This window comes from Agelaius phoeniceus, chromosome 31, assembly GCF_051311805.1.
Source record: "Agelaius phoeniceus isolate bAgePho1 chromosome 31, bAgePho1.hap1, whole genome shotgun sequence".
NCBI classification, from domain to species: Eukaryota; Metazoa; Chordata; class Aves; order Passeriformes; family Icteridae; genus Agelaius; species Agelaius phoeniceus.
This window is the reverse complement of record NC_135295.1, coordinates 116,291-130,543: the sequence shown is the minus strand read 5'-3', so window position 1 is coordinate 130,543 and position 14,253 is coordinate 116,291. Positions and strand designations below refer to the sequence as shown.

Sequence of the window (14,253 nt, the reverse complement as noted above, 5' to 3'; positions counted from 1 at the left end):
GGCTCCCCTGGCCCCGGGGCCGCCCCCAGCCCCTCTCCGGGGCTCCCCAAATCCCGGGACCGCCCCCGGCCCCTCTCCGGGGCTCCCCAGGCCCCGGGGCCGCTCCCCGCGGGCTGTCCCGGCTCGGCCCGGCCTGAGCTGCCTTGGCCGTGCCCAGGTGATCCACCGGCTGCCCATGCCCAACCTCAAGGACGAGCTGCACTGCGCGGGCTGGGGCCCCGCCTGCGGCTGCTTCGACAGCGGCGCCGCGGCCAAAAGGACCAAGCTGGTGCTGCCCGGCCTCATCTCCTCCCGCATCTACGTGGTGGATGTGGGCTCCCAGTGCCGCGCGCCGCGGATCTGCAAGGTACGGCCGGGGGAGCCGGGGGCGCCGGCAGCGAGCGAGGGAGCCAGGGAGGGAGCGAGGGAGGGAGGGAGCGGGCTTGGATTCTGGGGTACGGCCGGGAAAGGCGCCGAGCAGGCGGAGGCTGAAATGGGCGCTGGTTCGCGCAGATGATCGAGCCCGTGGATGTGTTCTGGAAGTGCAACAAGGGCTACCTGTCTGTCACCCACCCGCTGCCCAACGGGGACGTCCTGGTCGCCAACATGGGCGACGCCGCTGGCCACGGCAAAGGTGAGTGTTCCCTGCTGGAATTCCCGTGTCCCTGCTGGAATTCCCGGGTCCCTGCCCAAACTCGCACCCCGGGGGTGCCGCTGCACTCGCGGCCGCCTGGATTTGTCCCCGCCCGTCCCTGTGTGTCCCAGGTGGCTTCGTGGTGTTGGACGGAGAGACCTTCGAGCTGAAGGGCAACTGGGAGAACGAGTGTGAGGCTCCCCCGACCGGCCACGACTTCTGGTACCAGGCCCGGCACAACGTCCTGGTCAGCTCGGCCGGGATGGTGCCCAGAGTGGCCGGGCGTGGCTTCAACCCCGATGACCTCAAGAAAGGTGGGGACACGCGGGCGGCAGCGCCGGCAGGGCTGAGCTGGGGCCGGCAGGGCTCGGGGCCCGCCAGAGGCCGATTTGTGCCCGGAGCCTCGGCCAGGCTCGGGCTGAGGATGGGCGGGGTGGAACCCGGGGGGGCCGGGTCCTGCTGCCCCCAAATCTGCATTTCTCTGTGCTCTCCCAAATCCCGGATTTCGCTGTGTTCTCCCCAGTTCCCGCATTTCTCAATGTTCTCCCCAAATCCCTCATTTCTCTCTGTTCTCCCCAAATCCCGCATTTCCCAGTTCCCCCTGCCCAGCTCCTGCCCTTCCCGTGCCGATGCCCCCCAGGAGCCCCTCGGGGGTCTCTCGCCGGCGCCCCGGCCGCCCCCAGCCTCTCCCCCGTGTCCCGCAGGGGTCTTCGGCCGCCGCCTGAACGTGTGGAACCTGTCGTGCCGCAGCCTCACGCAGTGCTTCGACCTGGGCGAGGATTCTCTGCCGCTGACCGTGCGCTTCCTGCACAACCCCGAGGCCGCCGAGGGCTACGTGGGCTGTGCCCTGAGCGGGGCCATTTTCCGCTTCTACAAATCCTGCGAGGCGAGTGCGGCGCGGTGGGGAGCGGGAACGGGGCCGGGACGACGAGGAGGAGGAGGAGGAGGAGGAGGAGGAGGAGGAGGAGGAGGAGGAGCGGGGAACGGGGCCAGGGAGGGTCCGGGTGCGGGGCTCGGGGCTGAGCCCGTCGCGCCCGGCTCGGCTCGGCTCGGCTCGGGCCGGGGCAGCGCGGGCTGAGCCGGGCTCGGTGTCGCTGTGCAGAGAGACAACTGGGCCGTGGAGGAGGTGATCCGGATCCCGGCCAAGGACGTGTCGGGCTGGATCATGCCCAAGATGCCGGGTGCGTGTGCCCTCGGGGGTGGCATTCCTGTTCCCTGGGCGAGCTCTGCAGCCGGGCGCGGTGTGCGGGTGACCCCGGAGCCGGCGGAGGGACCCCAGATCCTGCTGGGGGACCCCAAATCCTGCTGGGGGACCCCGGAGCGGCTCGGTGACCCCAAATCCTGCTGGGGGACCCCGAATCCTGACTGACCCCGAATCAGGACTGACCCCAAACGGGACGGACCCTAAATGATTACTGACCCCGAATCCCGACCGAGCCCGAAGTGCTGGTCCCTGCCCCAAAGGCCAGCTCAGGCCAGGCCCGTGTGGCCTCCCCCGGTGCTGGCCGTGCCCCTGAGCCCCGGCTCTGCCCGCAGCCTTCATCGCCGACCTCGTCATCAGCCAGGACGACCGGTTCCTGTACGTGTGCAATTGGCTGCACGGGGACATCCGGCAGTACGAGCTGTCCCGGAGCTGCAAGCCCCGGCTGGTGGGGCAGGTGAGGGGCAGGGCCCGGGCCGGGGGCCGAGCGGGGCCGGGCGGGGCCGGGCGGGGCCGGGCGGGGCCGGGCGGGGCCGGGGGCCCGGGGGCCGGTCCGGGGAACGCTCGTGAGCCAGCGCGGCCCTTGCAGGTGTTCGTGGGGGGCAGCATCCTGCGAGGGGGCCCCGTGACCGTGTGCAGGGACGAGGAGCTCAAGTGCCAGCCCGAGCCGCTGGTGCTCAAGGTGAGCGGGGCGGGGCCGGAGCGCCGGGGCGGGGCTGGGGGCGGGGCTGGGGGAGCGCGAGTGTGAGTGTGAGTGTGTGTGTGAGTGAGTGTGAGTGTGAGTGTGTGAGTGTGTGACTGAGCTCACCTGAGTGAGTGTGAGTGTGAGTGTGAGCGCTCACCTGAGCGTGAGCCTGAGCCTGCTCTCACTGCCCCTGCTGGAATCCAGCACCAGCGCTCCCAGTACCCCCAGTCCGTGTGTCCCAGTGACCCCAGTCCGTGTGTCCCAGTGACCCCAGTACCCCCAGTGTCCCCAGTCCGTGTGTCCCAGTGCCCCCAGTGCCCCCAGTCCGTGTGTCCCAGTGCCCCCAGTGCCCCCAGTGCCCCCAGTCCGTGTGTCCCAGTGCCCCCAGTCCGTGTGTCCCCGCGCCCCCAGTGCCCCCAGTAACCCCAGTCCGTGTGTCCCAGTGCCCCCAGTGCCCCCAGTAACCCCAGTCCGTGTGTCCCAGTGCCCCCAGTACCCCCAGTCCGTGTGTCCCCGCGCCCCCAGTGCCCCCAGTAACCCCAGTCCGTGTGTCCCAGTGCAAGCGCGTGTACGGCGGCCCCGCCACGCTGCAGCTGAGCCTGGACGGGAAGCGGCTCTACGTGACCAACTCCTTCTACAGCACCTGGGACCGGCAGTTCTACCCCAGCCTGATCAAGTGAGCCCCTCCCGGCTGCCCGAGGCTGCCCGGGCCCGGTGGGAGCGGGAGGGGCCGCGACCCCCCCGGGGCTGTCCCGGAGCCGCTCGCGGCCGGGTCGGGATCGGGCAGAGCCCGGGCTGAGCTCAGCCCAAGGGGGTCGGGCCTGGCCGGGCCCAGCCCGAGCCGAGCCTGGGGGAGCTGCGGAGGGGAAAGGGCCCCGAGCCCGCCCTGCCCTGGGTTCGTGCCCGTCCTGGGGGCAGTGGGGACCCAAAGCTGTCCCTGCGCCCATCCTGTCCCCTCCATCGGGCACTGGGGACCGCAAGCGGCGCCAATCGCAGCCCGCGCCGCCGGCCCCGGGCCCGGGCGCTCCCCGGCGCCGTCCGGAGCAGCTCCGGGCGGGCTCGGCGCGGCCCCGGGGTCGCTGTCGCCCTGAGCCGCCGCTGTCCCCGCGCAGGGAGGGCTCGGTGATGCTGCAGCTCGACGTGGACACGGACAAGGGCGGCCTGAGCGTCAACAAGAACTTCCTGGTGGATTTCGGCAAGGAGCCCAACGGGCCGTGCCTGGCGCACGAGATCCGCTTCCCCGGCGGCGATGCCAAATCCGTGACCCTGCCCTGAGCGGCGCCGGCAGCGCCGCTGTCCCCGCCGGCAGCGCCGGGATTGGGGTTCCGGGGGGGAAATTGGGGCTTTGGGGTGCCCCGGGTGATGGGACTGGGGGGCACTGGGGCTTTGGGGTGCCCCGGGTGATGGGTTTGGGGTGCCCTGGGCGATTCTGGGCTTTAGGATCCCATGGGGGATTCCTGCTTTGGGCTGCCCTCGGGAGATTCCAGGGTTCGGGGTCCCGCGGGCCATTCCCGGCCGTCCCTGTCCCTGTCCCTGTCCCTGTCCCTGTCCCTGCTTTCCCTGCCATCAATAAAGTTGTTTCCTGCATCAGCCGCAGCTTCCCGAGGCTCATTCCCGGAACATCCCGGGACGAACAAATGCCGGGGGGTCCGAGGGCGGCGTCGGGGCCGGGACAATGCCCGGGACGGGCGCGGGCGGAGCCGGGACCGCGGGCAGGGTCTGGGGGGAATTCCCGGCGCTGCCTCTTTTCCCGGGCTTTGCTTCCAGCTGGGCTTTTTATCCCCATTTGTCACCAATCTTTCCCCCTATTTTTCTCGATTTTATCTCTATTTTCTTCCTGTTTTAGCTGTATTTTATCCCTATTTTTTTCCTCTATTTTATCCTTATTGTTCTCTATTCCCCCCCTATTTTAGCCGTATTTTACCACTATTTTATCCCTATTTAATTTTTTTTATTTTATTCCTATTCTATCTCCATTTTATCCCTATCTTATCTTTAGACAACAAATGAAGAGTGGGAAATGTCAGAAAATGACATGTTTTTTAGCCAAAAATGCCCAAAAATCCTAAAAAAAGGGAATTTCAGCTGCTGGAAGGAGAATTTTATTGTGAGTTTTGATTTTTGATCAGAAATCTCAGAGATGATTTTTAGGAGAGGCTGCTCTGGGAGGAGATAACGCCCCAGGCACCCCAAATTCCCTGGGAAAAGTGATAGAGAGAAGAAAGGATTGTGAAAAAATGGGATAAATCCTGAATTTCCTGGGATCAAAGGCAGATGGTGGAGGTGCAGTACCCACATTCCCAAATATTCCCAAATATTCTGTCGTCCAGGGAAATCAGGATATCCATGATCAGCCCTTCTTGAGGGAATTCCAGAGGAAAATCAGGGAATGGGAGCAGAGAATTCCGGTGGCATCACAGCCACATGTCGGAGGTGCAGTCCCACATTCCCCCACTCCCACATTCCCAAACCTTCCCAAATATCCCGGAATTCCAGCGGGGTCACAGCCAGATGTCAGAGGTGTAGTCCCCCATTCCCAAACATTCCCAAATATCCCGGAATTCCGGCGGGGTCACAGCCAGATGTCAGAGGTGCAGTCCCCCATTCCCAGATCCCGGATATTCCCAGATTTCCCTGGAATTCCAGCAGGATCACAGCCAGATGTCGGAGGTGCAGTCCCACATTCCCCCATCCCAAACATTCCCAGATATTCCCAGATTTCCCTGGAATTCCGGCGGGGTCACAGCCAGATGTCGGAGGTGCAGTCCCACATTCCCCCATTCCCAAACATTCCCAAACATTCCCAGATTTCCCTGGAATTCCGGCGGGGTCACAGCCAGATGTCGGAGGTGCAGTCCCACATTCCCACATTCCCAAACATTCCCAGATTTCCCTGGAATTCCAGCAGGATCACAGCCAGATGTCGGAGGTGCAGTCCCACATTCCCCCATCCCAAACATTCCCAGATTTCCCTGGAATTCCGGCGGGGTCACAGCCAGATGTCGGAGGTGCAGTCCCACATTCCCACATTCCCAGACATTCCCAGATTTCCCTGGAATTCCGGCGGGGTCACAGCCAGATGTCGGAGGTGCAGTCCCACGTTCCCAGATTCCCAAACATTCCCAGATTTCCCTGGAATTCCGGCGGGGTCACAGCCAGATGTCGGAGGTGCAGTCCCCCATTCCCAGATCCCGGATATTCCCAGATTTCCCTGGAATTTCAGCAGGATCACAGCCAGATGTCGGAGGTGCAGTCCCCCATTCCCAGATCCCGGATATTCCCAGATTTCCCTGGAATTCCAGCAGGATCACAGCCAGATGTCGGAGGTGCAGTCCCACATTCCCAAACATTCCCAAACATTCCCAGATTTCCCTGGAATTCCAGCAGGATCACAGCCAGATGTCGGAGGTGCAGTCCCACATTCCCCCATCCCAAACATTCCCAGATTTCCCTGGAATTCCGGCGGGATCACAGCCAGATGTCGGCGGTGTAGTCCCACATTCCCAAACATTCCCAGATTTCCCTGGAATTCCGGCGGGGTCACAGCCAGATGTTGGAGGTGCAGTCCCACATTCCCAAACATTCCCAAACATTCCCAGATTTCCCTGGAATTCCGGCGGGATCACAGCCAGATGTCGGAGGTGCAGTCCCCCATTCCCAAACATTCCCAGATATTCCCAGATTTCCCTGGAATTCCGGCGGGGTCACAGCCAGATGTCGGAGGTGCAGTCGCCCCCCGGGTACCGCACCTCGTGCGCCAGGCAGGGCCCGCCCGGCTCCTTCCCAAAATCCAGCAGGAATTCGGGATTGACGGCCAGGCCTCCCCGCGCCGTGTCCACGTCCAGCTGCAGCAGCACCGAGCCCTCCCTGCAGCAATTCAATAAAAACTGCGATTAAAGCCAAATTAATCATCAATTAATAACACAAAATTCATCCTAAAATTCCCCCTCAAAACCCCCCTGCATTTGGAGTTACCAACCAATTAATACCAATTGACAACAAATTATGAATCAGTTATAAACCAATTAGCAATCAATTAACTGCCATTTAGCAATCAACTAATAACCAATTAATCAATCAATCAACAACCAATTAATAATCGGCAACCAGTAATAACCAATAACCAGTTATAGACCAATTAATGGTCAATTAATAACCAATTAATAAGCGAGCAATAATAATCAATAAGTAATAATAACCAACAACCAATTGTTAACCAATCAAAAATCAATAAACGATCAATTAATCGCTAATTAATGATCAGTTAATCACCGATTAACGATCAATCATTACCAAGGAATAACCAATAATGACCAACAAGCAATTGTTAACCAATTTGAGCTAATTACTGCCCGATGAATAACCAGTGAACCCCAGTAAGTGCCAATAAGCCATTGTTAACCAATTTGAGCTAATTACTGCCGGATGAATAACCAGTGAACCCCAGTAAGTACCAACAAGCCATTGTTAACCAATTTGAGCTAATTACTGCCCGATGAATGACCAGTGAACCCCGCGGCGCCGGGGGTTATTGATCATTGATCATTGATCATTGCTCATTGATCATTGATCACTGATCGGGAGGGCTCACCTGAGCAGGCCGGGGTAGAACTGCCGGTCCCAGGCGCTGAACAGGGACGTGGTCACGAAGAGCCGGCGCCCGTCCAGGCTCAGCTGCAGCATCTGCGGCCCCCCCGGGATCCGCTTCCCCTGCGCGGGAAAAACACCGGGAAGCACCCAGGGCTCCGAAACCCCGGATCTGGGAAGGGCCAGGCCCCAGCTCGGGGGAGAAAATGGAATTTTGGGGGAAAAAAACATCCAAGGGCTCTGAAGTCCTGGATCTGGGAATGGCCAGGCCCCAGCTCGGGGGAGAAAATGGAATTTTGGGGGAAAAAAACATCCAAGGGCTCTGAAATCCCAGAGTCGGGAAGGGCCAGGCCCCAGCTTTGGGGAGAAAATTTTTTTCCCCCAAATTTCTTAATTCCACGATCTTTTTCTGAGGAAAAATTGGGGTTTCAGGGATGAAACCCATCCCTAAGGAAGCAAAATCCAGGTGGGAACAACTTCAGGAGGAGTTTTGGATGTCGGGAATCTCCAAAAATCTGGGGAGAATCAGGAAAAAAATGTGGGAATCCTCACCTGGATCACGCACGGCTCCGGCTGATCCTGCAATTCCCGATCCTCCACCACGGTCACAGGTCCCCCTTTGGAGATGCTGCCTCCCAGAAAAACCTGGAAAACCGTTAAAATCCATGGGAAATCTGGATGAATCCCTTCAAAACCACGGGAGTTGGGTTTTTTGGGAATTTCCTCCTCACCTGCCCCACCAGCCTGGGGTTTTTGGGGTCGGAGATGTCGTACTGCCGCACGTCCCCGTGCAGCCAGTTGCTGAAGTACAGGAATCTGTCGTCCAGGGAAATCAGGATGTCCGTGATCAGCCCTTCCCGAGGGAATTCCAGAGGAAAATCAGGGAATGGGAGCAGAGAGAATCCCCAAAACACCCAAATTCCCATGTGGAAACGCCCAAAAATGGGGTTGGGAAGGAGTTGGGGGGAACAAAATCAACCTCAGGAATTACTGCGGAATTCCTGAGGAAATCCAGACTCAAATTCCAAGGATTTTCCTGGAAAATCCCACCCCCAGCACAGAGCAGACCCCACTCCGGATTTCCTTTGCTCATCCCAAAATTCTCCCTCAAAAAACCCCCAATATTTGGAATTTTTTGCCATTTAAAGAGAGAATTCTGCCAAAATCTGCTCTGGATCCATGAGAAAATTCCCAAATTTCTCCCACTGACCTGGCATCTCCGGGAGGAGCCATCCTTGGACTTTCTTGCTGGGCACCTCAATCACCTTCTCCGCTTCCCATTTTCCCTCCTGAGGGACAGAAAACATGGAACTCCCAAAATTCATGGAATATCCACCCCACAATCCCACGGTGATAAAACCTCGGAGATTTTTCTAAAACCCCTGGAATTCCATGGAAAAACCCTGGAACTCCATGGAAAAACCCTTACAACCCTCTGGAATTCCACGGAAAAACCCACAATTCCCAGTGGATTTTTCTCCAAAAACCCAGGAATTCCATGGAAAAAGCCCCGATTCTCTGACGATTCCCCCCAAGTCCCCGAGCTCACGGGGTTCCTGTGGAACCTGCGGATGTCCCCGCTCAGGGCAATGAAAATCTCCCATTATATCATGGAAAAAGCCCCAATTCCCTGAGGATTTCCCCCAAATCCGAGAGCTCACGGGGTTCCTGTGGAATCTCCGGATGTCCCCGCTCAGGGCAATGAAACCATGGAAAAACCCCAGGAATTCTATGGAAAAAGCCCCAGGAATTCCATGGAAAAAGCCCCAGGAATTCCATGGAAAAAGCCCCAGTTCCCATCAGATTCCCCCCAGGTCCCAGAGCTCGCGGGGTTCCTGTGGAATCTCCGGATGTCCCCGCTCAGGGCAATGAAAATCCCCCATTATATCATGGAAAAAGCCCCAATTCCCTGAGGATTTCCCCCAAATCCGAGAGCTCACGGGGTTCCTGTGGAATCTCCGGATGTCCCCGCTCAGGGCAATGAAAATCCCCCATTATATCATGGAAAAAGCCCCAATTCCCTGAGGATTTCCCCCAAATCCGAGAGCTCACGGGGTTCCTGTGGAATCTCCGGATGTCCCCGCTCAGGGCACAGCCCACGAAGCCCTGGGCAGCGCTGGGGTCGTGCAGGAACCGGATTTCCAGCGGGATGGAGCCCGCGCCCAGGTCCAGCTCCTGCACCAGGCGCCGCTCCTGCCAGTCCCACACGTTGATGTGCCGCCCGTAGTGCCCTGGGGAAGGGGAGAAATTCCATAAATCCCCGGCTTTTATGGAATAGTCAGCGGTTCGGAGTGAAACTGGGGGTAAAAACGGGATTTAAAAAAAAAATCGGGATTTTTTTTTTAGGGGTTTTAGACACCAGAAATAGAATTTTTGAGGGCTTTTTGCGGTCAAAATTTGGATTTTTTTATGAGTTTCTGCTCTCAAAAATGGAATTTCCCAGGAGATTTCCCACCGACCTCGCTCCACATCCTTGGGATCGAATCCCTGGGCCAGGACTTTGGGGACGCCCCACTCGGTGCTGAGCAGGACGTTGTGCCGGGGCTGGTACCAGAAGTCGTAGCCCAGATTTGGGATTTTTCCTCCTTTCTCCCAATTTCCTTTCACTTCGAAGGTTTCTCCATCCAGGAGGACAAAAGTGCCTGGAAAAAATTCCCAAAGAAAGGAGTTTGGAGCGATTTATAGAGCTTGAAATAAAGCAATTTTTTGAAATCTACTTATTATTATTATTATTATTATTATTATTATTATTATTATTATTATTATTATTATTATTATTATTATTATTATTATATTTACCAATAATAATAATAATAATGTCTAAAATTATTTCCCATTATTTTATTATTGGTAATAAAAATAATTTCCTAGGATTTTATCTTTTCCTGTAATAATTCCTAAAATTATTTTGCTTTAAATAAAGCAAATTATTTATGTATATCTACTTCCATTTTTAAATTAAATGAAACATAAAAGTAGTCTAGAAAATCAATAAAAAACCTGCAGGAATGTGCTAAAAATTCCAGGAAAATTCCACGTATTCCATGGATTTTGCAGGATTTTGCACGGAAATGAATCCCTGTGGATGTTTTTATGGAATCTGGTGGAATTCTGAACCTTTTCCGTTGCCCTCAGGGTCCCCCAGGCAGCTGATGAGGATCTCCCCGGAGCCCAGGCAGTGGGAAGTGTGCGGGAACGCGGCGTTCGCCTTCCGCGCCAGCTCCTCGGCTTCCACCACCTGGAACGGGGGAAAAGGGGAAAAATTCCGGGAAAAATGGGAATAATTCCTCAGCTTCCACCACCTGGAATGGGGGAAAATTCTGGGGAAAATGGGGAAAGTTCTTGGACATCAGTTGGCAGGGGGGAAATGGGGATTTGCAGGTAAAGGTTTGTGGGAATGTTTGAAGGGAAAAGGGGAAAAAGAAAAAATGGGAAAAAAGGGAAAAATCAGGCAATAAAGAGGGAAAAAAGGAAGAAATTGGGAGAAAAGGATGAAAAAAAGGAAAAATAAGTGGGAAAGGGGGGGGAATTCCAAACCTTGTGTAGTTTGGGAGCCCTGGGATCGGTTGCCACGTCCACGACGTAGATGCGGGAGGAGACGAGGCTGGGCAGGATCAGGAAGCGCCGGGATTTGCCGGGGTCCCCGTGGCAGCTGCTGCAGGCGTTCCAGCCCGAGTGGTGCAGCTCGTCCCCCACGTGCGGCATGGGCAGCCGGTGGATCACCTGGGAAATATCACCCGTGGAATGTCACCCATGGAATATCACCTGTGGAATGTCACCTGTGGAATGTCACCCGTGGAATGTCACCTGCGGAACATCACCCGTGGAACGTCACCTGCGGAACATCACCCGGGAAATATCACCTGTGAAATGTCACCTGTGCAATATCACCCATGCAATATCACCTGTGGAACATCACCTGTGAAATATCACCCGTGGAACATCACCCGTGGAATATCACCTGGGAAATATCACCCGTGGAATGTCACCTGGGAAATATCACCCATGGAATGTCACCTGTGGAACATGACCTGTGCAATATCACGTGTGCAATATCACCTGTGGAACATCACCCGTGGAATATCACCCGTGGAATGTCACCTGGGAAATATCACCCGTGGAATGTCACCCGTGGAATGTCACCTGTGGAACACGACCTGTGAAATGTCACCTGTGGAACATCACCTGCGGAAATATCACCTGTGAAACGTCACCTGTGCAATATCACCCATGCAATATCATCTGGGAAATATCACCCGTGGAATATCACCCGTGGAATGTCACCTGCGGAACATCACCCGTGGAACAACACCTGTGCAATATCACCCGTGGAATATCACCTGTGCAATATCACCTGTGGAACATCACCCGTGGAACGTCACCTGTGGAACATCACCTGTGAAATATCACCCGTGGAACGTCACCTGCGGAACATCACCTGTGCAAAATCACCCGTGCAATATCACCTGTGAAATGTCACCTGCGCAATATCACCTGTGCAATGTCACCTGTGGAACGTCACCTGTGGAACAGGATCCAGCTCCACATCCGCCTTCCCGGAATTCTGGCATTGCTGTCCCTGCCAGGGCCGGGAAGGACTTGGGAGCCCGGATCCTCCTGGATGTGGGATGCCAGGTTCTCCTGGATTTTCCCAGATTCTCCTGGATTTTCCCAGATTCAGGACCCCAGGTTCTCCTGGGTTTTCCCAGATCTGGGATCCCAGGTTCTCCCAGATTTTTCCATGTTGAGGATCCCAGGTTTTCTTGAATTTTTCCAGATTCAGGACCCCAGGCTCTCCTGAAGTTTCCCAGATTCGGGATCCCACATTCTCTCAGATTTTCCCGGATTCGGGATCCCCAGACTCCCCCAGATTTTCCCGGATTCGGGATCCCCGGGCTCTCCCAGGCCCGTACCTGGCAGTACTGAGGGGATTTGGGATCCACGTCCACGGTGGCCAGGAAGTCGGGAATGCCGATCCCGGTGTTCCGGTAGATGCAGGGCAGGTACAGCAGCTGCTCCCGGGGCCCTGCGGGCACACCTGGGGCTCAGATCCCCAGTTCCAGAGTTCCCAGCAATTCCAGGATTTGGGAATGCCCAATTCCAGCACTTGCCTTTCATGGCCTCCAGAGGGCTGGGATAGCCCGGCCCGCACGCTCCGCATTTTCCTGCTGGGAAAGGGCAAAATTCCATCACTTCCACACCCCAAAAATCCTGGGAATTCGGAGCCTTCCATTGGCTCCTCATTGGCAATTCCCCACTGCCAATTCCCAGCCTTAAGTCCATGGAATTCCCCATTCCCAATTCCTTATTCCCAGCTCCTCATTCCTAATTCCCAATTTTTGTGCCTTGGATTTGTTCATTCCAGGGGAAAAACCCGTTGGAATTTATCCCAATTTTTGGCTCCCTGAGTCGTCCCAAAGTGCCAGATTAGGAGGAATAAATTTGGGATTTTAGCAAGGGCTGGAAAAAATGGGAGTTTCTGTGGAATTCCAGGGTTTAATATCAAACATATTCCAAGTTCCAGGGAGGAAAATCCAGATTAAATTTGGGAAAAATCAAATTCAAATTCAATTGAAAACAACAGAGAAGCCACTGGAAAAAAACCCAGGAATTTCAGGAATCTTCTCCCAAAAAAACAAATTCCCAAGGGATTTAGGGAGTTCATTTTTCAGAACATTCCAGGATTTATTTTCTTCCATAATTCTCAATTTTTTTGAGCTCCCAGATCATTCCAGGCGTGTCAATCATTCCCAAAGTCATTTATTGACTTCCAGGAACTTGGGCCCAAAAAAAATTCCTCAAAAAATTCCACTTGGGAGTGAAAAAAATTCCAGGAAATTCAGGATATCTTTGGTTAGAATATTGATATGATTTGGCTACTCATTGCTGCTACAAATTCCTCATGTTTGGCTGGGTTTGATCCCAAAATTCCTGATATTTTCCCCCTGTTTTGAACTCCCAACTGTTTCCCATGGAAACGGCTTCCAACTTTTTGGCCCCTCCCACTTTTCCCACAGAGCCAAAAGTCAAAGTTCCTGGAAATCCGAGTTTTTATCCTCAAAAAACCTAATCAGGAAAACTATCCTGGAAATCAAGGATTTATCCCCATAAATATGGAATACGTCAGGGGAAAGCTCAGATCTGATCTTTAAGGATTTTTCCGAGGGGCTTTCCTGTTCCCAAGCAGCAAATCCAGGAGTTTCTCCCAGTTTTTGGAAGTTTAGGGATTATAAATTCCCAATTAATTCGAGGGAAAATGGATTTTGATGAAGGAATTCGAGCTCTTAATTAAAACCCACGGGGTTTTTAGGGGATATTTAAATATTAAATCCAGGGAAAAGCTGGACTTTCACCCCCCCCCCCCCCCCCTCCACCCCCGGGACGCCAAAAGCAGCGGCAAATCCCGGGATTTTGGGGTTTTTTGGGGTTTTTTGGGACTGTTGGGGATTTTGGGATCTCTTACCCATCCTGGACCGGGCTGGGAATGGGAATTCCAGGAGTTTCGTTGGATTTTTACGGAGAAACAGCCGGGAAAGGGTCGGAAACCCAGGGGGAAAGGGGAGGGCTGCGGGAGAGGAGGAGCCAAGGGGAGGATCCCGGGCACGGAAAAAACAAAATTCCGCCTTAAAATGCCAAAGGGAAACTTCCAAACTTCTCCCTCCGTGGAATGTCCGCTTTCCCCCCCGCCCCCGATTTTCTCCTTTTTATTCCAAATTTTCCTGACTTTTTACCAGCCCGGTAAGGAAGGAATTTGGAAATAGCGAAGGAGGGAGGAGTTTTGGTTCAAAACCTCGGGATTTTCGGAATGTTTCCAGGGAATTCTCTCCCAGGGGATTTCAGCAACTTTAAAAAATATTTTGTGGCTTTCCTGGGTGAAAAAATTTTTTTTTTTTTTCCTCTGGAGAATCAGGATTTCACTCCTAATTCCTGCCGAGGTTGTGCCCTAATGAGAATTAATTTATTAATTAATGATTATTTATTTCTTTAGTATGGAATTTTTAAGGAATCTGCCCCTTTTTTTCCCACCTCCCAGGGAATGTTTATTTTGGAATTTCCAAAATATTTCCATTTTTTTGCATCCCTGGTTTTTTCCACGAACCACCAGGAAAAGCAGAAAAAAACAAAAGAGATTCTTTTGCTATGAATAAAGAAATTTAAATGATTATT

The 14,253-nt window shown here is 54.8% G+C and overlaps 2 protein-coding genes across 8 annotated transcripts; one reads left to right on the top strand and one right to left on the bottom strand.

The window, feature by feature from the left end:
- Positions 1–160: 160 nt before the first annotated feature.
- LOC129133571 (methanethiol oxidase-like) lies at positions 161–3,815 on the top strand. The gene is made up of 9 exons (XM_054653200.2): positions 161–346; positions 493–613; positions 745–927; positions 1,318–1,499; positions 1,716–1,794; positions 2,150–2,271; positions 2,404–2,496; positions 3,057–3,175; positions 3,612–3,815. The coding sequence occupies exons 1-9, from the start codon at positions 176–178 to the stop codon at positions 3,772–3,774; spliced, it is 1,233 nt and encodes a 410-aa protein (XP_054509175.2). The 5' UTR covers positions 161–175; the 3' UTR covers positions 3,775–3,815.
- A 763-nt stretch (positions 3,816–4,578) lies between these two features.
- On the bottom strand, positions 4,579–13,696 carry LOC129133592 (methanethiol oxidase). 7 transcript variants are annotated; one of them, XM_077191953.1, is made up of 13 exons: positions 13,550–13,696; positions 12,198–12,254; positions 12,000–12,112; positions 10,624–10,809; positions 10,204–10,324; positions 9,546–9,728; positions 9,139–9,317; positions 8,297–8,375; positions 7,818–7,939; positions 7,639–7,714; positions 7,091–7,209; positions 6,223–6,366; positions 4,579–6,140 (listed from the first exon to the last, which is right to left on the bottom strand). In XM_077191953.1, exons 1-13 carry the CDS (start codon positions 13,551–13,553, stop codon positions 5,889–5,891), a joined length of 1,635 nt encoding a protein of 544 aa, XP_077048068.1. In that variant the 5' UTR covers positions 13,554–13,696; the 3' UTR covers positions 4,579–5,888. The 7 variants fall into 7 exon arrangements, with proteins under 7 accessions (XP_077048068.1, XP_077048071.1, XP_077048072.1 ...); XM_077191956.1 differs by having other exon boundaries at positions 4,579–5,428; XM_077191957.1 differs by having other exon boundaries at positions 4,579–5,946; positions 6,173–6,366; positions 7,639–7,731; positions 13,550–13,695.
- Between the last annotated feature and the right edge of the window lie 557 nt (positions 13,697–14,253).